At 43.0% G+C, this 22,026-nt stretch overlaps 1 protein-coding gene across 4 annotated transcripts in view; it reads left to right on the plus strand.

The window, feature by feature from the left end:
* LOC110964064 (equilibrative nucleoside transporter 1-like) overlaps nucleotides 1-22,026 on the plus strand; it is a 58,106-nt gene that overhangs the window by 31,245 nt on the left and 4,835 nt on the right. For 3 of the 4 annotated variants that reach the window (XM_022212660.2, XM_051959497.1, XM_022212662.2), the window contains exons 2-11: nucleotides 4,737-4,823; nucleotides 4,998-5,079; nucleotides 6,706-6,887; nucleotides 7,557-7,696; nucleotides 9,922-10,056; nucleotides 11,994-12,091; nucleotides 12,357-12,438; nucleotides 13,316-13,398; nucleotides 19,314-19,422; nucleotides 20,454-20,539. In XM_022212660.2, the coding sequence (XP_022068352.2) occupies nucleotides 4,795-4,823; nucleotides 4,998-5,079; nucleotides 6,706-6,887; nucleotides 7,557-7,696; nucleotides 9,922-10,056; nucleotides 11,994-12,091; nucleotides 12,357-12,438; nucleotides 13,316-13,398; nucleotides 19,314-19,422; nucleotides 20,454-20,539 (1,026 nt within the window). In that variant the 5' untranslated portion in view covers nucleotides 4,737-4,794. Of the gene's footprint in view, nucleotides 1-3,623; nucleotides 3,764-4,736; nucleotides 4,824-4,997; nucleotides 5,080-6,705; nucleotides 6,888-7,556; nucleotides 7,697-9,921; nucleotides 10,057-11,993; nucleotides 12,092-12,356; nucleotides 12,439-13,315; nucleotides 13,399-19,313; nucleotides 19,423-20,453; nucleotides 20,540-22,026 lie in introns of those variants that run through there. The other variant, XM_022212661.2, reaches the window with a different exon arrangement.

Here is a 22,026-nt window from a genome sequence, read left to right on the forward strand (position 1 = left end):
ACTAAAACCAAACAAAACCAGCATCTCCTCAGCGTGCATGGTTGTGTTCAGGTCACGCTCCATTGCTGCACATCTACACTGTGGCACATCAGCAGCACATGATGCATCATATAATCATATCATCTTCATCATGAGTTTTGTCTCTGTTATCTTGTTTGACCTTTTAGCTGAACAGCCGATTTTCTGATGTTGTGTCTGGAGTCTAAGTTTCTGCTCAGATTTGGTTGAAATTGTAATGAGTGTGTTGATTTAATATGCTCCAATATCCAACACAAAAGCATCTTGTGGACCTTTGAAAATGCAGAGGTCCTACAAATCCAGCGGAGCCCCTGTTCCTTCTCTTCCTTCTGTTCGTGCTGTTTTGTCTTGTAGAAATCTATGCATGAATATTGACACCCACCGAGCCGGGTTCTCACCAGGACTTTTTTACAGCGTAACGGCAGGTCGGGACGGCCCGACACTATGCGCATGCGCAATAGCCTTCATTAAATCTCGCGAGCGGCCTGCCCAGATGTCAGCCAATGAGCGTCACGCAGATGCTCCAAATGCTCGTGACTTAGGTCACTATTCACCATACATGGCATCACAGTAACAACCGAGACATGCTAATTGTAACCCCGAGATTGGAAGTGACTCTTAATTTTAGACGGGAACGTGTCAAATCGACAGGAAAGTATGGCTGAGGTGTGGAGACATAAATTAACCTAGATAGGCACCCAGTCGATAAAAACAAACGCACATGGTGTTATCTGTCAAAATAACTCTTTCACAACGCCAACTGCCCCAATAAAGAAGTTTTCTCACATAAATATGGAAATATTACGCAAGCAAATGTGCTCAAAACACAATACCACAACTTGAAAGGCAGCGTAGCGGCCCTAATCACAGCGTAATCTTTTAAACTGACAGCGTAACGCTCCCGAGTAACGAGACACCAGGTAGTAAGAAAATATTCCAACGCTGTTTTCAGAAAAGGTGTTATTGATCTTTTTAGATGATTCACAAAACACGCAGATGCTATAGAGTTGAAGAATCTTCTGACCAAAAGCAGAATCATAGTGTAACAGGTTTGTGTGAATTTAAATAAGAAATAGTATGGTGTGATCAGATCAGGTTTTTCACGGCAGTGACCATAGCAAACAGAAGACTAGTCTAAACTGCCCCAGTTTGAACCTTTCTTTTACCCCGACATTGGAGGAGGAAACAATAAATTATGGCCACTGCTGACTACAAAGTGCCCATGGCGGTGTGTGTGTGGTGGGCACCATTTCAGCACTAGGAAACTAATGCCAGCTGGCTCACACCGATGACACGTTAGATTGAGAGAGGCGTACTTTACAGGAATCTGGGACATGGCTAAGCTGGTGTGTTTTAAACTGTGACGTGCTCTTGTGTCTGTAATACCGCCGGCTATGATGAAGTTCAAACTGAGAGGTTTGACATTTGTCCTGACGACCAGAGGGAGAGAGAAAGAAGACAGAGGAGTGTAAAACGCTAATTTGGCTTTGTGTTTCTCAAAGGGCCATTTACAACTCGCTGAGGCATCGTCGAGGAAAATGTTCTTTAGGCAGAGACACGCATCGAATTCTGGAGGATTAAAGCAGATAAACGAAGTTTGTCAAATGTGTTGTCTGAGTGCATGAGAAAATTAGGTGTTTATAGTTGCTTCAAATAGCCAACCTTGGACCCAGAATCTCCTGGAAAGAATCCACTTGTGACACATTGAAGTGACAGAAGTAGTGGCCTAAGAAATATTAAAAAATATAGAAAGAAGTTCAATCACAGCTGACCAGTCAAGGCGGAAAACAGGTATAAATGTGAGTCTGTGCGTTTCGGAAAAGATCAGACACAGTCTTCCCAGACGTAGGAAATTGGGGATTACCAAAGACTCAGACCACTTCAGACTTTATGCATGTTTTTTTTATGTGACTAAATCCACCAAATAAATGCCCAAAAAGTTCAAACCAATCCATCAAAATGACACAAGGTGGGTCCAGTCAAATTAAGATTCAAAATTCAATACTTGCACCAACCGAACCGTAAAACCTGCAAGATGGTTATGAGAAAAATTGCCTAAATTAAAAATTGCACCCAAATTACACCATTTATCAATAAAAACCCTTCTGTTAGCCATTGAACTACTCATCTGTTGCACGGTTTTGTCAGAAAATTTAACCCAATCTAAGCTTAAAATCGTGCCATTTCATCAAATTCACTTTATTCTACGGATTGTTTTTTTTTTTTTAATTTGACTGTACTGTAGCTTCTGGCTGACCATTTTGTCTAGTGACCATTTTCCTGTCTTCTGTCTGAGATGTTTCCATACCTCACATTTATCCCAAAGTTTTTCTTGACCTTTGTCTCAGCTCACAGACGGTGGTTTGTGAGCGTTAAACTCTGCTCAGTCCGTCACGTGACGTTACCATGCATGATGCTTAATGGGCTATAGTGTGCATACCCCTTCATAAAGAGAACTCTCTGTCCTCGCTCACAGCACACTCATGAACATCCAGATCAACCGTGGGATTCTAAATGTCTGCCACCAACAAGACCTTATAGAGGAGCACTCAGTCGATGCAATCAAATTGTACATGGCAGTCTTGTGTTGATTTAATGGAATTATTGAGTGGATCTTAGAAAGATGCATTTGCGACTGAAAATGTTGAAATTTGTAGCTGATTGCAAGTAAGTTATGTTTACACTGAATGTCACTCAATAAATCATACAGGTCGAACAAATGAATGCATTTCCTTCCTTGTCAAACCTACATTGTTTAGGTCCGTGTTTATTTGTTAGCGGTCTCCCTTCTTTCCTGCCTTTGTCCAAGCGTTCTGCATTACTTGACTCATCGTTGCCACCTGATGATCAGCAGAATAGTGTGATAGCTTCAGCAGGAATTCTGTTAGTCTTTTAAAGCTCCTACAATTGGTGGCCAATCAGCAGTGATCTTCATTGCCTTTAAGTTTCCGTGAAGTTGCTGAGAAAGCCTAAACTTCGCCTTGTGTTGTTTAGTTTGAATAGACGCCAGACCGCTTTGTGTTTTTAAGGAGGAAGCATTTTAAAGTGAAGTTATTTTGTTTGGAGAGGGTGTCACACAGCTATCTGAGCATATGTCTTCCATCAGATTCAGGGGAGAAGATGCTTGAAAGACGAGGAGAGAGCATAAATAATGTTGGCTGAGTTCAGGGAGTAGGATGAGAATAGAGATTGGACACAGCAGACGTGAACATGAGAGTGAAACACGCTGAGGAGGAACAGTGGAAGAAATGAGGTGAGAAATTACAAAGCAGCAGGAGATATGGCTGAGAGGGGAGATGGAGGACTTAATGAAGGGCATGTGGGTGTATAGATTAAAAAATAGTATCATATGGAGAGCAGAACAGATGGGAATGTGAATGCAGGAGACTCAAGAGCGATAATATGTTTTAAGAAAAATGAAGCTGTAGTCGCCCCAAAATGAAATCCATGTAGGAGCTGACGTGTAAACGCCAAAGAGGATCATACATGCTTGGAATGTAAAAATGTGTAGGAAGGGCTGGGTCGAAGAGAACAGGGTGTACGAGGAGAAGGGAAGAGGGAGGGATGGGCATTGAATGCAAAGAGGGCAGGTCCAATGGGCAGAAGACAGTTAGTTGGGTGTAAACCTACGAAACCTCTGTATGGTATAAAGTGAAGCATGCAGAGCTTCCTCAGCGCTTGTGTTAGCTGTTCATGTGATCTGTGGAAAGAGGGGTCTTCTGTCTGTGCGCCAACCCTTCTCTAAGTAAGTTTTCTTAATAAGAATTGCAATGCTTTTTCTTGAGATGTGCATGTGATCAATTTGAAATTTGACATTGGAATTTCACCTTCGCTCATCTGTTTGTTGCTTGAATTTGTTTTACTGCTCTTTGTTCTTGTGGCTGTTTCATCTCACTCTGTAATGATTTATGAGCCAACACAGAAACTAGGAAGCTGAGTTGTTAGTGCGTCTGTGTCCTACAGTCTGAGGTGTTTTGGCGATGCTGCTGGCATTCAGCCACTAAGTTTGGAGTGGACTTCATACTGGACTGTCAACTTTTTTCTGTTCAAATTCTGTAATGCATTCTGTAATGTTGTCTGAGAGAGAAAAAAAAAAGCCTCTGTGCAAGTTGCAGAGGAATACGTGCAGGATATGTTTATTTATAATGCAGATCAACTGGTCAAAACTGAAACTGAAAACTGGAGACTCCCCAAAAGTAAAGATGAAAAAAAAATGAAGATAAAGCCAGCAAGAAAGCAACACCGTGCCTCTTATATTTGGGGTCCTTTGCAGTGGAAAAGTAACCACGACCTGAACTCCTGGAAGAAGCTCCAGCTCCTTTCTTAGAAGTAATAGCTCTTCCTACTCCAAGAGCAAACAATTTGTGAATCAATCAACCTACAGCAGTGGTTTGTTTTCAGGTATATAAATACTGCATGATAGCAGTGGAGAAATACTTCTAAACACAATAAATGTTATCATGAACGGGACATTTTCTGAAAAACACATCACAAGCAAGATGCTTTATTTCTACAACACATCAGACATATGTGACTTGGATTCTGTTTTGGGTTTTATGACACAACCCATTGTTCAGTTCTTTTTGGTCCATATGTTGATGTTTAAATGTCTGTGTCTAAAAAGGAGAGGCAGATGTCAGCTGATGATAGGGATGTCTGTTCTTGTGTGCTAAATGTTTTTCAATTTTGGAAACGTCTTTCTTATCTGTATTTTGCAGACTTGGTGCCACCCTAATTGAACGCTGAACACGTGCCTCCGACTGTGTGACGAGAGCCATGACGGCCATAAACGCACCACGAGACAAGTAAGAGAAATCCTTCTATAGAAGACAAGAACCTGTCAATGTCCCAAGACCTGTTAATGTTAGTTCCAGTCGGTCCCGTGTGAGATTTGGAAGAGTCCCAGTAAATAACCTGATAAATGTTTGTTGATATTTTTGAATCCCTTTGATGTCAGTTTCCTTTTCCTGCTTTCCCAGATACAATGCAGTCTGGATCATCTTTTTCATCCTGGGCTTGGGAACCCTCTTACCGTGGAATTTCTTCATGACGGCAACAATGGTAAACTGTAACATTTTAGCACAGTGGTAATCTTCTTAATATGAGAAAGTCTGCAGGCAAATGACACTCAATCCTTGATAGGAGACAGATGGAAGTGGAAGGAAGAGCCGTCTTGGAACCTCTGTGGTTAGCAGGAAGTTAATGAAAAGGGTGACTTTAGTTAGAGGAAGGTCAGCTAACTTAGAGAACACAAAGGTTGTTTGTTTGTCTTTCTCTCCGAAACCACCTGGGTTCACTCAGAGTGGCTGAAATGACTCCATTCAGGTGGATCTCTGTGGCAGAGTCTGCTTAATCCAGGCCATTGTTTTTAAGCTTTTAGGGGTTAACTTCTTAAAATGTCGAATTTCCTTGGAAAGTTAATGTGGAGTCGCCCTAGGAGGAAATTATTGTTGTTGAAACTCTGACAAGGAAAAATTGGAAAGCCCCTTTTGCAAACAGGCCTCAGTTTAAGAACACTGACCAGATAAATAGTTCTACTGTGATGGATAGTGATGTAATGGACTGTAGTTGATCTGTGATCCGTACAAATCCCCACCCACGGTTTGACATACATATGAACTGTGGATTAATTGCAAAGATTAACCTATCTAGCAGCATTACACATCTCCCCTATTCTTGCTTCTCTTCATTGGCTCCCTGTCTGTTTTAGAATTGATTTTAATATTTTACTGATCACTTTTAAAGCTCGCTATATTTTAGACCTTAACCCCGTACGTCCCTACAGCAGCCTGAGATCCTCGGGTGGGTCTCTCCTGGTCGTTCCGAAGTCGAGGTTTAAATCCTTCGGCTTTAGAACAACCTGCCTGATGAGATACGGCTCACTGAATCAGTAACTTCTTTTAAATCACTTCTTAAAACCCACTTTTATAGATTCGCCTTCAAGTAAAGTTTTCTTTTATCACTCTCAGCCTTTTTATCCCTTTTAAAATTTTCACTGCTTGTATTCCCTCTTTCTAACCTCCTGATCTTAATCGATTTCTGTCTTTTATTTTCTCTTCAGCTCCTCTCTTAACACTTTTGTGTGATGCCGTCCATTTAAGAAGCTTTTAATCAGCTATCTATTCTGTACATTTTTGTCATTTTTTATGTTCTACCTGTCAAAGCACTCTGTGAATGTTCTTCTTAAAGGTGCTATGTAAATAGATCGACTGTACTCCACCAAAATTTCATGAAATACAGCCGGTAGGTTTTGCATAATTCTGCTTACAAATAGACAGACAAACTGCACCAAAAAATTATCTCACTAAATCCCTCAGTGCAGAGATGCATTGACAAGATGCAAAGCTACTGTACACGTGTTCAACAGGACACATTTAGTTTTTGTTGTATGTTGCACAACCAAAATCTCACCATCTTTAATCGTCTTTTGAGGCTCCTGTGAAATACACCACATTTATATTTATATTCCACACCCTCCTACATCTTTCTCTCTCACTATACGCTCAGTTGTCAGTTTGTTGGGTCTACTACAGTCCTAGAATATACTCATGAGATGGAAATCCTTCTTAGTATTGACTGTTTTGTGCCATGAATGTTCTAAAAAAAACAAAAAAGATTGCTCACTTCACACAAATCACACTCAAAAGCCTCTGTAATAATTGTGCCTTCTTCCGTCCTTCTCTTTAGTACTTCACCGAAAGACTGAAAGACCCGCCCTCCGACATCGCCACCAATCAGACGAGTAACACGACTTTGGAAGGCGCCGACACTCGCAACGTGTTGGAATCGAAATTCAACAACGTGATGACGCTGTGCGCCATGGTGCCTCTGCTGATCTTCACCTGCCTCAACTCCTTCATCCACCAGAGGTATCAACCCTGCTTCATACTTCAGAAAAAAGACGCTGCAGATTTGTAGCTCGCAGTTTTCTGTCTTCCCCGCCTGCCTTCCTGCTTACCCTCTGGTCACCCCGTACCGCTATAGGTAACACGATCCTGTAATGTAAACGTACCTCTGCTTTCCGCCAGTATGTTTTTTAATTAGAGTTGGATTGAGAGAGATCTGGGGTGGACCCCGACCACGGCCGACTCTTCCGCTGCACAAACACACCCAGGAATGCTATTCATGCTCCCCCCATCTTCTGCTTTACCTCTCCCTGCTTCTCCTTACAACTTTTTCCCTCTTTTTCCTGCTGTCTCTCTCTCTTTTTAGTGTTCTTCTGCTACTATATTTGTGTTGTCTGTTTCTCTCTTCTTTTTCTCTTATCAAGAAAGGCTCGCTCATCGAGACTGACTGGAACACACTCTAATTTTTCCATTGTAGGAAGGGCCTGGATTTCCTTAGAAGAGGAGGGCAGTGATCCTTTAACTACTTAGAAAACATTTCAGTGATGAAATCCACTTTTCTGTGAACCCTCTTTTGCTTTTTTATGCTTTTTTTTCCCTCCCACGACTCTTTGCTTTTAATATCACACAGTAAATACAAGCAGCTGAATGCGGTTAAAGTTCTTCGTGTTGTTTTCACTCTGCGCGTTTCAGGATTCCTCAGAAGCTGCGAATTTCGGGCAGCTTGACGGTGATCTTTGTGGTCTTCCTGGTGACAGCGGTGCTCGTCAAAGTGGACGTGGCCCCGCTGCCCTTCTTCACCATCACCATGATCAAAATCGTCTGCATCAACTGTGAGTCTCTGAAGTAGCCAGAGCACGATTCTTCACTAATCCCTGCAGAAAATGTTATCAGTCTGTGTGAAAACAACAATTACAGAACACAATGAAGAAATGCAGCCTAATATACAGAACAAGGCTGTCAAACATGCGGCTCGTGGGCCAGAACTGGCCCTCCAGAGGGTCCAAACAGGGCCAACTGGAACGACTTTGTAAAGCGTAAAAATTACAGAGAAGACATTAGCTGCAGATTGTAAATTTGTAAAACTATAAATTTAAAATAATTTCTAGACCAGGACAAATTATTTTGATCATAAAGTGAAATACTTGATTGTTCATAATTCTTTTGCTGTTTTGTGTCTCAGTTTTGTAATATTTTGGCCTTTTATTTTGTTATTTTTTATCTTTTTTGTCTAATTTTGTCGTTTGTCTCATGTTTTGGTCGTTTTGTTTCTCGTTTTTGTCGTTTTGTTTCTTGTTTTTGTCGTTTTGTGTTTCCTGTTTGTCTCTCTTGTGTTTTTTATCTTTTTGTCATTTTGTGTTTTGCCTTATATGTTGTTTTGTGTATCATTTCTGTGGTTTTCTGTCTTTTTGTCTCGCTTGTGTTTGTCTATTTTTTGTCATTTTGTTTCTCGCTTTTGTTGTCTCGTTTGTGTATTTTTTTGTCTGTCTTTTTGTTTCTTTTTTGTCTCGCTTGTGTCGTTTTTCTCATTTTTGTTGCTTTATAGCTTTTTTCTAATTTTTTATTCCTTTTTGTTTTGTTTCGTGTCGTTTGTCTAATTTTTTTGTCATTTTGTTTCTCGCTTTTGCTGTTTGTGTCTTATTTTTGTAAGAATTTGTTTTATTGTGGTTATTTGTTTTTTGTCATTTGTCTCATGTTTTTGTCGTTTTGCATTTCCTTGTTTGTCTCATTTGTGTTAATCTTTTTTTTGTCATTTTCTGTTTTGCTTTATTCGTTGTTTTGTGTATTGTTTTGTCCTTTTTGTCTCACTTGTGTTGTTTAAGTCATTTTTTTGTCCCTTTGTGACTTTTCTGCCTAATTTTTTGTCCCTTTTTTGTTCCGTTTCGTGTCGTTTGTCTCGTTTTTTGTCATTTTGTTTCTTACTTTTGCCATTGTGTGTCTCGTTTTTGTAATATTTTGTCTTATTTTGGTTGTTTTTTGTTTTTTTTCTTTGGTCTGACTTTTGCCATTTGAATCATAAAGTAAAATACTGTCATTCAGTTCCAGATAGCTGTGACTGAATGATTTGTTCTTTTGTAGACACTCTGTGATCTGAAAGTTTTAATGTGTGAAGGATAAACTGAGGTATAATGTTGTTGAAATTGAATTTATTTTCCAAAGAATATTCAGGTTGCTCATGATGTTTTGTGAAGAGATAATTTCTTAAATGTGAGCATTTTCAAATACATTTTATTGCACTAAAACTAAAGATATTGGGGTTGTTTATAGGTTATTTAGATCTCTACAGAATGCATTTCTGCTTCAACACAAACAGAAATCTCCACAAGGTTCATGAAGTTAAATCAGCTCCTCAAAAAAACTGAAAATAAACATCAGAGTCTTCATGGAGGAGGAGCATTAATTAACTCATGCACTAGATTAAGGACTCTTTCACTGTGTTTCCACAGTTTGCTTTTATAAATTATTATTTCCATGTGTCTTGAACGTCTTTGATCAAAATCAGCTGCATCCACTGTGTTGGGAAAATTCTCTCACACACACTTCCTCGCAGCACACTGAGCTTCAGAACACACTCTGTAATCTCGCTGTGCTTGTTTGTTTACAATGAGTCACCGAGCAGCAGGGATAAGCTCACCCCCCTCCTCATCCCCAGTGGGCCAGTCCTGACCCCCAGGTCATCGTGTTTGATTTAGAGGGGAAGACGTGGTGACCTCAAAGCTTTGATATCTATGGCAGCACATTCCTCTGAGCAGAAACATGTTACCAGATTTCTGCAGCTAGTTCCAAAGTTTCTGTATGGAGTGCAGTAATTCATCAGCATGGTGAGAGTTGTGTGACAAAGCTGGACTGGCTCTAACTACGTGTGAAGAGAGATAAAGAGTAGTTATGTAACAGTTACATCAAGAAATTACTATGTTCTGAGAAGTTTGTCATTCTTTCTGTTTGTGACAGCAGATGTTTGTTTTATCTCTATCTGTAGCTTGTTTCTGTAGCTTGTTTCTTCCATGTCAAAGACTCACTAATCCTTAAACTTGCCTTGCTTTCTGTTGGTTTCCAGCGTTCGGGGCGATTCTTCAGGGCAGTCTGTTCGGGCTGGCAGGGATTCTACCCGCCTCCTACACCACTCCCATCATGAGCGGACAGGGCCTGGCCGGCGCCTTCGCTGCTTTCTCCATGATCTGCGCTCTGGCCTGTATGTCTCACACAGAACACACAACAAAATATGCTCGGAAAATAATTAACATTCGGGAAAATAGAAACAAATAATCACATCTTGTCGAAGCAACACTTTCTACAGCTCAGGAGAAATCTAAAAACGGGTAGTTTAGGCAGCAGCATCCTTATATGTGGAGTTACAGGGTAATATCACAGCTGCAAACGTGGTAGTTTGGTTGACGTCATGCCTTAAGCTCGCAATTATTGTCAAATACATATTTCTCAGGCACGATAAATGGCGGATGTGATCGAGACATGACAAAACGTTATCTGGTGGAGCAACATAACACACTTGAGCCATCAAATTAAAAGCTTGGACACGAGACAAAGATGATTTTTCAATGACAGCGTCAGGTTTTAGTAACTCCAAAGCCGCATTTTAAGTGTCCATACAGCAAGGGTAAACAGAAAAACGCTCATTTTATTAATAATAGTAATAATAATCATAATCTGCCGTCCTGCATTTAGTAAGATAAATGCAAAAAAGTGGCAAGACAAATTCTTTAAAGAATGCTTTGAGAGAGTTTTATTAATTTTACGGAGTGTGTTTGGTTCTTTTACTGCCTAGTCTCTTAACCCTCCTGTCGTCCTTCGGGTCAAATTGACCCGTTTTGAAGTTTTAAAAATGTGGAACAAAAATATATATTTTCACAGTGAAAACTTCCACATTTTCAAAAAAAAATTTAGGAAATTTTTGAACATTTTTTGGTGGAAATTTTTTTTTTTTAAGAACATTCAGGGAAAAAAAATCAACTAAAATCCAGTGAATTTCGCTGTCAAATTTGGGGATTTTTTATTTAAAAAAATAAAACTTTAGAGAGAAACTTTTCAGGAATTTTCTTCCTAAAGATTTTGCAAATTTTTATAAATTTGGGGAATTTTTTCTGAATTTTTGGACTTTTTTCAGACAAGGCAACAACATTTTTTAGTAAGAACAACACGAGGGTTAAAAACACTGATGGCCTTAACGTCCATCTCAGCCTCTACAGACTCACCACAGATACGCTTCCTCTAATATAAAATGGTTAAAACACATGGTGCCCAAAAGAGCAGTGTTGGTGGTTGACGAGCTGAAAGTTTGTTACACAAACGCCAAAAGCTAATGTGTCGCTTCTCTACGACAATAAAACACTTCATTTATGACAGTCATAGAAATATACCTTTCAAGATCTTGCATCAGTCGTAAGTTAGCTTCAAAGGAACAGAAAGTTTAACCTGTGTAATAAAGGTTTGGGACACTTTCACACACAGATGTAATATTAAATGTGTTCAGTGTTGAATTGCTTTCTAAAAGTTCAGCCACATGTTTAATAATTAACATTAAATCCTGCATTCCACTCTTTGAATTCCAACTCACTGATTAGGACTAAAGAAGTAGTTTAGAAGTCCCTTTTTGCACAGATTTTGTGCTGTGAAAACTTCAGGATGATTTAGATGTTGTTGGTTCGGTTACATGTGGCTTGTTATCAGTGTTTCACTAAAATAGAGTTTATTTGTTTAGCTGAATTTGATAAATCTCACAGCACAAACCAAAATATGATACGATTTAAAATTTAGAGCTGGAATGATTGGCAAGTCGAGCTATTTTGATTCTTCTCTTCTTTTTTTTTTTAAAGCCAAACATTTGCTCTTTGGTTTACAACTTTTATTTTTTGGTTTATTTAACAGTAAATTAAATACAATTTGGATTTGAATTGTATTTCTATTTTGAGAGACTGTGACTTCTTGTTTTAATCCTTTTCCGATCAGTCATAGACTAAACATCAAGTCTATTCATTAAGAACATACGCAGTTTAAGTTGTAAGTGTTCCAGTTTCTGCCCTGGTAACAACTGGAACATCAAATGTGAGTTTAAAAGTGGACTGAGAAGAAGAACACAATGCAGTAATGATCCTGTTTGTCTTTTGTCTTCAGCTGGATCCAGACTTCAGGACAGTGCTTTTGGTTATTTCATCACAGCCTGTGCTGTTATTCTCCTGGCTATAAGTTCCTACGTCATTCTGCCCAAGATGGTAAGACCTCACAGGCTCTAAAATGTAAAGCTTCTCCAAACTTTCCTTCTCTCTGTTGTTTTAAAAAACGAGGTACTTGTGTTGCATCTACTTTCAAATGTATTTTGATTTGACTGTAAGTTAGTTTGTAGCTTTCAATAAAAACTTGAGAGAAAAATTTTTACAGAATTACTTTCTGATAAGTTCAGCTGAGTTTACTACATAACAAGTAACAACCTGTGTTTCTCTTATCTTTGCTCATTCCGGTTGCTGTTGTCGTCTACAGGAGTTCTTCCGGTACTACATAGAGAGTAATGGATCCAGACCATCTGCTGATGAGGAGAACAAGATGGATTTACTTAAAAAAGGTAAATAAAGAGTCTACGCAGGTAGAGAAGGCATTGGTTATAGCATGTACAAAAGCACAGTTTGACCAGAAATCATTGCAATTAAGTGAATTCACGAAGAGCACGTTTTTAAATTATTTCAGTCCAGGCATATTCATCTCCTTGCCTGCAAAAGAGTTAAATCTTAAAAATGTCGCCACATTTCTCGTCACTGATGGCCTTCTCTGAAACCCGATTCCACACAAAAGGTCTCTGTTACTGAGTGAATGCTGTCCTGTTTCACATAACAGGCATAAAGAAAATAACTTTTCCACTCATTGGTACACTATTTAAAGAACAAACTGAGATACATGAGAGTGAAATAAAGTAGTTGGTGGCAGATATATAGTCTGCAGGTGTGGCGGCTGGCTGCATCCGATTGGATAATGGTGGAAAGGAGCTGGAGGGTGGCCCAATCAGGACGGTCGGGAGGCGGGGAGAACAAGGTTGCAGTGCAGGTCGTTAACTGATGAGTCGTTGCTGGCATAGCTCACAGCGAGGGTTCCTGGAGAGACTCTGGAAACAGCCACAGCTGAACCCACACTTGCAATTTTTCCCCACACAAAGGCCCCAAAAAGACACCCTCAGGAATCAAACGGCACACCAATACTAGTGGCTGTAACAAGTAGCATTAGAGTAAAGATGAAATTTCAACCTCACATGGAACTACTGCAGATCTTTTTTCCTCCGTCTGCCTAAACTCGATAACCGAGCAGTGTGAGTCTGTGGTGGGAAACTTGTGTTATGTAACCACTGAAATCTAAAGAGTATTTCCCGCTTAACTGTTTGACTGATGGTCTTAAACTCCAGGTGTGACGTGACCAATGTACTGATAGAGAAATGTTTGTTTGTTTCCCAGAAAGTGCAGAGAAGCGACCAGTGGTGAATCTGATGGAGGATGAGGCCAAACCCAGCGTGTCCGTGTTCAACATCTTCAAACAGGTGATAAATCAACCTGAACCCTTTTGAACTTTCGATGGTGCTTGAAATAATCGTCTGTGACCTTTTTGGTCAAGAAATGCAACCAAATCTAAGCTTATAGTTGGAACATTTCACCAAGACCACTTTATTTTACATGTTGCAGTGAAAAATTTATCAAAAATATCCAATTTGACCAGATTGTGTAATAAAACAAAACATTCTGTGCTCCTTGTTGCAGCCATGAAGCCTTTAGTGATTCTGCTGGAAACTGTTGAGCACCTGAGTAGTAAAATATCTACAGTATAAAACCTGGCGCATTCATATATGTCCTCTGTACTGGACATTTGTTTTTGATCTATATCTTTTGACTCATTTGAGCTGCCCTACTAAAACCTGGCCTTTTTAAATTATATCTCATGTGATTGCCCCCCGTCGAATCGACCCCTTATCGCGGTGGAGGGGTTTGAGTGTCTCGGTGATCCTGGGAGCTATGTTGTCCGGGGCATAAGCCCCTGGTAGGGTCTCCCAAGGCAAACTGGTCCTGGGTGAGAGACCAGACTAAGAGCGATTCAGAAGACCTTGATGAGAACGACAAAAGGCAAAGCCGCTACCTCACCCGGGATAGGGAAACCAGGGCCTTCCCCTGGAGCCAGACCTGGGGGGGGAGCTCGTACAGGAGCGTTTGGTGGCCGAGCCTTGGGGTCCCGTGGGGCTCGGTCGGGCATAGCCCGAAAAAGTAACACAGGGTCAGCGCCCAGTGGGCCCACCACCTACAGGGCAGGAAGTCGGGGTCGGGTGCTATGCCCACCGGGCAGTAGGCAGGAGCGGGCGCCTGGGCGGGCCACCCCCTGGTGGCGTAGACTAGCTCTGGGGACGTGGAACGTCACCTCACTGGCGGGGAAGGAACCTGAGCTGGTGCGGGAAGTGGAGCGATACCGGCTAGATATAGTTGGACTCGCCTCCACGCACAGCAAGGGTTCTGGAACCAGAATCCTGGAGAGGGGTTGGACTCTCTCCTACTCCGGAGTTGCCCAGGGTGAGAGGCGCCAGGCAGGTGTGGGGATTCTCACAAGCCCCCGGCTGAGCGCCGCTTTGTTGGAGTTCTCCCCGGAGAACGAGAGGGTCGTGTTACGGCCACCAGTATTGGTGTGCCGTTCATTTTGAGGTGGTGTTTTGTAGGGCCTTTGTTTGGGAGTAATTTGTGTGTGGGTTCGGCTGGGGCTTTTTGCAGAGCCTTTGGAACCCCAGCTGCCAGCCGTTTCAGCTGACGACAGAGCTGATGACGACCTGCACTCCAGTCTGGTTCTCCCCTCCCTTCGACTATCCGGATTGGGCCACCCTCCAGCTCCTCCTCCCCGGACCAATCAGAGGCAGCCAGGCACCACACCTACTACCTATAAAGTCCCACCATGCCATTAGTCTTAGTGGCTAGTACTTTATCCAGTCCACCCTGGTGCCTCTTCGTATTGTGGCTCTGTGTTGTTGTTCTGTGTGGTCTTTCGGTCTGGAAGCACTTGTGGTGGGTGCTACAGACAACTCCGACCTTCTGTTGGCTTTAGTTTAGTGTGGAGCCCTATGTGTCAGTGGCGACTGAGGCTCCAATTCGTAGTTTGCCAACTGTGTGTAGAAGCCACTTCGTATTTTGAGCTTTTGTGAACTGTGCTCAGTATGTATACTTATTCAGAGGCACCAGTTTTGTTTAGTTTGTTTTGTACACCTTTTGTATTAGTTTTTGTTCCTGGTGGTGGGTGTTGCTTCTGTAGTTCGGTTTGGCTAGGGAGTTTAGTTGTTTTCTTTGTGTTTAGCTTAGTTACAAACTCTGTTAGCCTTCGTTATGTTTTATTCCGTTCTTTGTTTTGGCAACACTCACCAGTCTTGTGTTTTGTTGTCACTTTTCGTTCCTTTTACTACTAAGCAATAAATCCCTTAACCTAAACCAACACCATCTGGTTATTTTGTTGCATCCAGCCAACCCCTAGAGGTTGGATCGTAACAAGTGGGGGCTCGTCTGGGATTACTAGGGGTCCCGCAGCTTTACAGGTAAGGTGATTTCATTGCTTAGTAGCTTATTTGATTTTGGTGTTGGTGGTGGGTAATTGGTTTGAGGTGGTTGATGGCTTTTGTGTGTGTACAAACCTGGGGGTTTGTATTTTAAGGGGAGGGGTGTTACGGCCACCAGTATTGGTGTGCCGTTCATTTTGAGGTGGTGTTTTGTAGGGCCTTTGTTTGGGAGTAATTTGTGTGTGGGTTCAGCTGGGGCTTTTTGCAGAGCCTTTGGAACCCTAGCTGCCAGCCGTTTCAGCTGACGACAGAGCTGATGACGACCTGCACTCCAGTCTGGTTCTCCCCTCCCTTCGACTATCCGGATTGGGCCACCCTCCAGCTCCTCCTCCCTGGACCAATCAGAGGCAGCCAGGCACCACACCTGCTACCTATAAAGTCCCACCATGCCATTAGTCTTAGTGGCTGGTACTTTGACCAGTCCACCCTGGTGCCTCTTCGTATTGTGGCTCTGTGTTGTTGTTCTGTGTGGTCTTTCGGTCTGGAAGCACTTGTGGTGGGTGCTACAGACAACTCCGACCTTCTGTTGGCTTTAGTTTAGTGTGGAGCCCTATGTGTCAGTGGCGACTGAGGCTCCAATTCGTAGTTTGCCAACTGTGTGTAGAAGCCACTTCGTATTTTGAGCTTTTGTGAACTGTGCTCAGTATGTATACTTATTCAGAGGCACCAGTTTTGTTTAGTTTGTTTTGTACACCTTTTGTATTAGTTTTTGTTCCTGGTGGTGGGTGTTGCTTCTGTAGTTCGGTTTGGCTAGGGAGTTTAGTTGTTTTCTTTGTGTTTAGCTTAGTTACAAACTCTGTTAGCCTTCGTTATGTTTTATTCCATTCTTTGTTTTGGCAACACTCACCAGTCTTGTGTTTTGTTGTCACTTTTTCGTTCCTTTTACTAAGCAATAAATCCCTTAACCTAAACCAACACCATCTGGTTATTTTGTTGCATCCAGCCAACCCCTAGAGGTTGGATCGTAACAGTCGCCTCTCTGCGACTTCGCGTTGCAGGGGGGAAAACTCTGACTGTTGTCTGTGCTTATGCGCCGAACAGCAGTTAAGAGTATTTGGCCTTCTTGGAGTCTCTGGGTGGGGTCCTGGAAGGGGTACCGCCCAGGGATTCCATAGCTCTCCTGGGAGACTTCCAACGCTCACGTGAGCAACGATGGAGAAACCTGGAGGGGGGTGATTGGGAGGAACGGCCTGCCCGATCTGAACCCGAGTGGTGTTTTGTTATCGGACTTCTGTGCTAGTCATGGTTTGGTCATAACAAACACCATGTTCGAGCATAAGGTTGCTCATAAGTGTACTTGGTACCAGAGCACCTTAGGCCAAAGGTCGATGATCGACTTTATAGTCATATTGTCAGACCTGCAGCCGTATGTCTTGACACTCAGGTGAAGAGAGGTGCAGAGCTGTCAACTGATCACCACCTGGTGGTGAGTTGGATCCGATGGCGGGGAAGACTGCCGGACAGACCTGGTAAACCCAAACGTGTAGTGCGGGTGAACTGGGAACGTCTGGCGGAGGATCCTGTCCGTAGGGTTTTCAACTCCCACCTCCGGAAGAGTTTCTCCTGCATCCCGGGGGAGGTTGGGGACATGGATTCTGAGTGGTCCATGTTCAAAGCCTCCATTGCAGAAGCAGCTATTAGGAGCTGTGGTCTGAAGGTCACTGGTGCCTGTCGCGGCGGCAATCCAAGGACCCGCTGGTGTCCCTCCTTGAGGGAGGCCGTCAGGCTGAAAAAGGAGACTTTTCGAGCCTGGTTGGCTCGGGGGTCTCCTGAAGCAGCTGACAGGTACCGGCTGGCCAAAAGGGCGGCAGCTGCGGCAGTTGTGGAAGCTAAAACTCGGGTGTGGGAGGAGTTCGGGGAGGCCATGGAGGGAGGCCATGGAGAAGGACTTTCGGTCGGCCTCGGGGAAGTTCTGGCAAACCATTCGACGCCTCAGGAAGGGGAGGCAGGGCTTCGCTCAGGCTGTGTACGGTTGGGGTGGAGAACTGTTGACCCATACTGGGGATATCGTCAAGCGGTGGAAAGAGCACTTCGAGGAACTCCTGAATCCGGTAAACACGTCCTCTATGGAGGAGGCAGAGCCTGAAGACTCGGGGGTATCTGCGTCCATATCCGTGGCAGAGGTCGCCGAGGTAGTTAAAAAGCTCCTCGGTGGCAAGGCGCCAGGTGTGGACGAGATTCGCCCTGAGATGCTGAAGGTTCTGGACATTGTTGGACTGTCTTGGTTGACACGTCTATACAATGTCGCGTGGGCATCGGGTACAGTACCTGGAGAGTGGCAGACCGGGGTGGTGGTCCCTATTTTTAAAAAGGGGGATCGGAGAGTGTGTGCCAACTACCGCGGTATCACACTTCTCAGCCTCCCCGGGAAAGTTAACTCTCGGGTGCTGGAAGGGAGGATCCGACCGATAGTCGAACCTCGGATTCAGGAGGAGCAATGCGGATTCCGTCCCGGTCGTGGAACAGCGGACTAGCTCTTTACCCTTGCGGAGCTGCTGAGGAGGTCATGGGAGTATGACCTGCCAGTCTACATGTGTTTTGTAGATCTGGAGAAGGCCTACGACCGTGTCCCCCGAGGGGCTTTGTGGGGGGCACTATGGGAGTATGGGGTCCGAGGCTCGTTGTTACGGGCCGTTCGGTCCCTGTACAACCAAAGTGAGAGCTGTGTCCGCATACTCGGCATTAAGTCACACGTTTCCGGTGGGTGTTGGACTCCGCCAGGGCTGCCCCTTGTCTCCAATCCTGTTTGTGGTTTTCATGGACAGGATTTCAAGGCGCAGTCGTGGTGGGGAGGGTTTTTGGTTTGGGAGCCTCAGGATCGCTTCTCTGCTTTTTGCGGATGATGTGGTTTTGTTGGCATCCTCAGACCATGACCTCCGGCACGCACTGGAGCGGTTTGCAGCCGAGTATGAAGCGGCAGGGATGCAGATCAGCACCTCCAAGTCCGAGGCCATGGTTCTCTGCCGGAAACCGGTGGAGTGCTTCCTCCGGGTTGGGGGGGAGTTGCTTCCCCAAGCGAAGGAGTTTAAGTATCTCGGGATCTTGTTCACGAGTGATGGGAAAATGGAGCGAGAGATGGACAGGCGGATTGGTGCGGCGTCAGCAGTAATGCGGGCGTTGTACCGAACCGTTGTGGTGAAGAGGGAGCTGAGCTGTAATGCGAAGCTCTCGATTTACCAGTCCATCTACGTTCCAACCCTCACCTATGGTCATGAGCTTTGGGTAGTGACCGAAAGAACAAGATCGCGGATACAAGCGGCTGTGTGTGGGTGTGTGGGGTGTGTGGGTGTGTGTGTGTGGGGGGGGGGGGGGGGTGGCGGCGGCGGCGGCTAAAATTCTAAAATTGTGAATTGTTGTTTTGAATTGTTGTGATTTCCTCCAAAAAGGCAGGAAATCACAAAGGAAGTTAAACTGAAAGATACGTTTTTCCCCTCGGTTCTCATTAGGATATAGTCACCAGTATTAGTGACACCTGTGGACACTTCTCAGTGATTCATGGCTTTATAACTGCGTCATAATGCACAGAAATGCAGTTCTCTGTACTAACAGTCATGGTTGTACTGTTTCCAGAACAGTGAAAAATGAGCCTGAAGTGAGTAAAAATGTGACAGGAGTAAAAAGAAAAAGAAAACTTCTTCAGAGGGTTAAACTAACCAACCCTTCTTACAGTCTATGAGTTCAAAATACTGCATATGCAATTACAGAAGAAATACATCTCTGATTTGTCACATTTGTAGTAATTTAAGACACTTCTTCCTGTAAGATTAAAAAGTTCTGTAGGTTACAGCTTATCTGTCCCGTTTAGATGACCTCTTTATGTATGTTCCACCTGCAGGACGAGTTACTGATAATGCTCCTCTGTTCTTTCTCATCAGATCTGGGTGATGGCTTTGTCAGTGTGCTTCATCTTCACCGTCACCATCGGAACTTTCCCAGCCGTCACCGTAGAGGTCAAGTCCACAGTAGCAAACGGAGGCGCCTGGGGTGAGTCTGCATTTTTTTTCTTCTGTACAAAGATGCACTGTTACAGTAGTTAGTGATGATCAGACATGTGAGAGGAGAAAATGGCTGGGAGGGAAGATTTTGAACTCCTGAATTCTGGCAGTAATGCTGGGTGCTGTACAATGTGCTGTTTTCTGAAGAAACCAAGTAGCAGAAAGAACAAGAATAGTTTAGCGTATTCCCATAAATTTAATATTTATCATTTAAAAACTGGAGACAACACCAGCTGAGAAATGAACCAAATGAAGGTGACTCTTTACTGTTAACTGTGTTTGAAGTTTTTTTGTAACCTACAGTAGTATGAAGTGACTTTATCACTTGGATTCATTAAATTAGACTTCTTAGACTTTCACTTCAGGTCTGCATAAAGTGGCAACAGACATTTGTTTTGTTGTAAAGGTCCCAAGCTCCATTTTTATTGTGCTTTATGGTTGCTGTAAACTTGGAGATGTAAAATAAAAGCTGTTAAGATATGAGAGTTGTGATGAAATGCACCATCTTTTCACTATTGTAGGCTAAAGGCACATCTGAGACTTAAGACAATATTGATGTAACAGCAACAGAGTAATAATACCATTAACATTTAGATTAGTTCCCTCTAAGTCCTGCTTTCATGATGCAGTTCTGTCTGCAGCTACACTGGAAATCTCCCAGAAAAATGATTTTTAAAGTGTCTGTAACTAAGTGACCAAAACAGAAAGATTATTTTGTTTTACCGGTAGCTATTGGTTGTTCTCTCTTAAGCACATGCAGTATCTTTTAAAAATGTGTTTTTCTTAATCTTTCTCTGTTTCTTCTGTGGGCTTGTAATGTAATCTCTGACTAGATTGCAGCTCACTTCTGCTTGAAGCATGTAAACTCCATGACGGAGAAAACAACAAAATGTTTCCCCCCCACTTCTCATGCCAACAGATTTTTAATTGATACAGCTGTAGCTTTATTTCAAGCAGCACTTTCTGCAGTCTTGGTGATGTTAACTGAGGCTTGGTGGGCTTTTTTTGCTCTCTTTTCAGACACTTACTTCATCCCTGTGTCATGTTTCCTTCTCTTCAACCTGATGGACTGGGCTGGCAGGAGTCTGACGGCCCTCTGCATGTGGGTCAGTAAGAACACCAAAGCATGTTATAAACAATCAGTCTTCATCACATCTTGAGCATAAAAAGCCGAAGTTGGAATTCCAATTATCAGGCTTACAGATCAGTAACCAAGCTGTACGTTATACTGATGATCACATGATTGCGATGCTACTACAAATTGACCGCTGCGGACAGTTTGAAATTATGCAACGACTGCGAAGCCTTGGTGGAATACTGCGTTCTCTGCGCGCCGGAATGAACTCAAATTCAGCTGGATCTCAACGTCTTTCTAAGACCCGCCCCCACTCTACTTCCCATTGGCTAGTGATATTAGTTCGGTTGAGAGCAAAAGCTGCGTTCCCCTCATTGCATTGGTAGATGAACTTGGCAATGTCGTCCTATCTTTATTTTTTCTTCGAACCAAATGCCAACACTGCACACCAGAATTCCGGCACGGTGCCAGAATACTTACAAAAAACACACAGTGAAGGTTCATGTCCACTAGATGTGTTTTTACGAATGTAAACGAGCCGCATCTGAAAATCGCCTCTTTGGTGTATTTGAAGTCAGTTGTCGGTGTTCAAGTCCTGCCGACCTTCTTCTCCAACTATCCTGATTGGACAAACATATCGACTCAGGAGTTGTCTGCTCCTGGATTTCAAGCCGGACCAACATGGCGGCTCGGTCGCAAACTCTCGCTTGTGTTCCGAAAACAGTTCAGTGAAAAGTATTTCTGAAAACATTTGAGGCGAGAAACAACCTGTGTATTTGCTGAATCTGTCCTCGTTTTAGTTCACCAATGGCTAGTTTAGACGTCTGACCAAAGTTTTGCGATGCGTCGAACCTCCGCACGCCGCATCAATGAAGACGCACCGGAAACACACATCGAAACACACCGTAACCGGATCAGACAATGAATGAGATGTGGGAAATTTCCGGATCTAGTGGACACGTACCTGAAGAGGTGGTTGTAACTCTGGGTTTAAAAAGTGAAGCCAGCAGGGAAACACTTTAAACCTGCATTCTGTCTAACAGCCAGCAGAGGGCGACTCCTCTGGTTACAGAAATAGTCAGACTCTATCGAAGTCTATGAGAAAATAATCCAACTTTCCACATGATTTGTCACCTCCGTAAACAGTTTCCTAATGAGTCTACGGTCTTCTACCTAAATGGGTAGTTTGAGGACTGTTTGGATACAGAATGATGTTGTTTTTGTTAATTATTGCCCTGTTTAGAGTAAAATAGATGATAAAGCAGAGTGTGTCCGGTCGCTAACTTTTCACCAGACATGTTGTCTTCAGGCTCTTCTTGTTTGTCACATGTTGGTTCTAAAGACCAACATGTCGACACCCAAACCAGTAGTAACATCATGGTTGCTATGTCCACCTTTTTATATGCAGCCTGTGGTTTAGAGGCCATCCCAGTAGTTTATGGGTTTGATCCAAACAAACTATAAAGTTATTTGCATGATCAGTTGATGCACTCGACTGGAAGTTCATCATAAAGTTGT

Source organism: Acanthochromis polyacanthus, chromosome 15, assembly GCF_021347895.1.
Source record: "Acanthochromis polyacanthus isolate Apoly-LR-REF ecotype Palm Island chromosome 15, KAUST_Apoly_ChrSc, whole genome shotgun sequence".
In the NCBI taxonomy this organism is placed as follows: domain Eukaryota; kingdom Metazoa; phylum Chordata; class Actinopteri; family Pomacentridae; genus Acanthochromis; species Acanthochromis polyacanthus.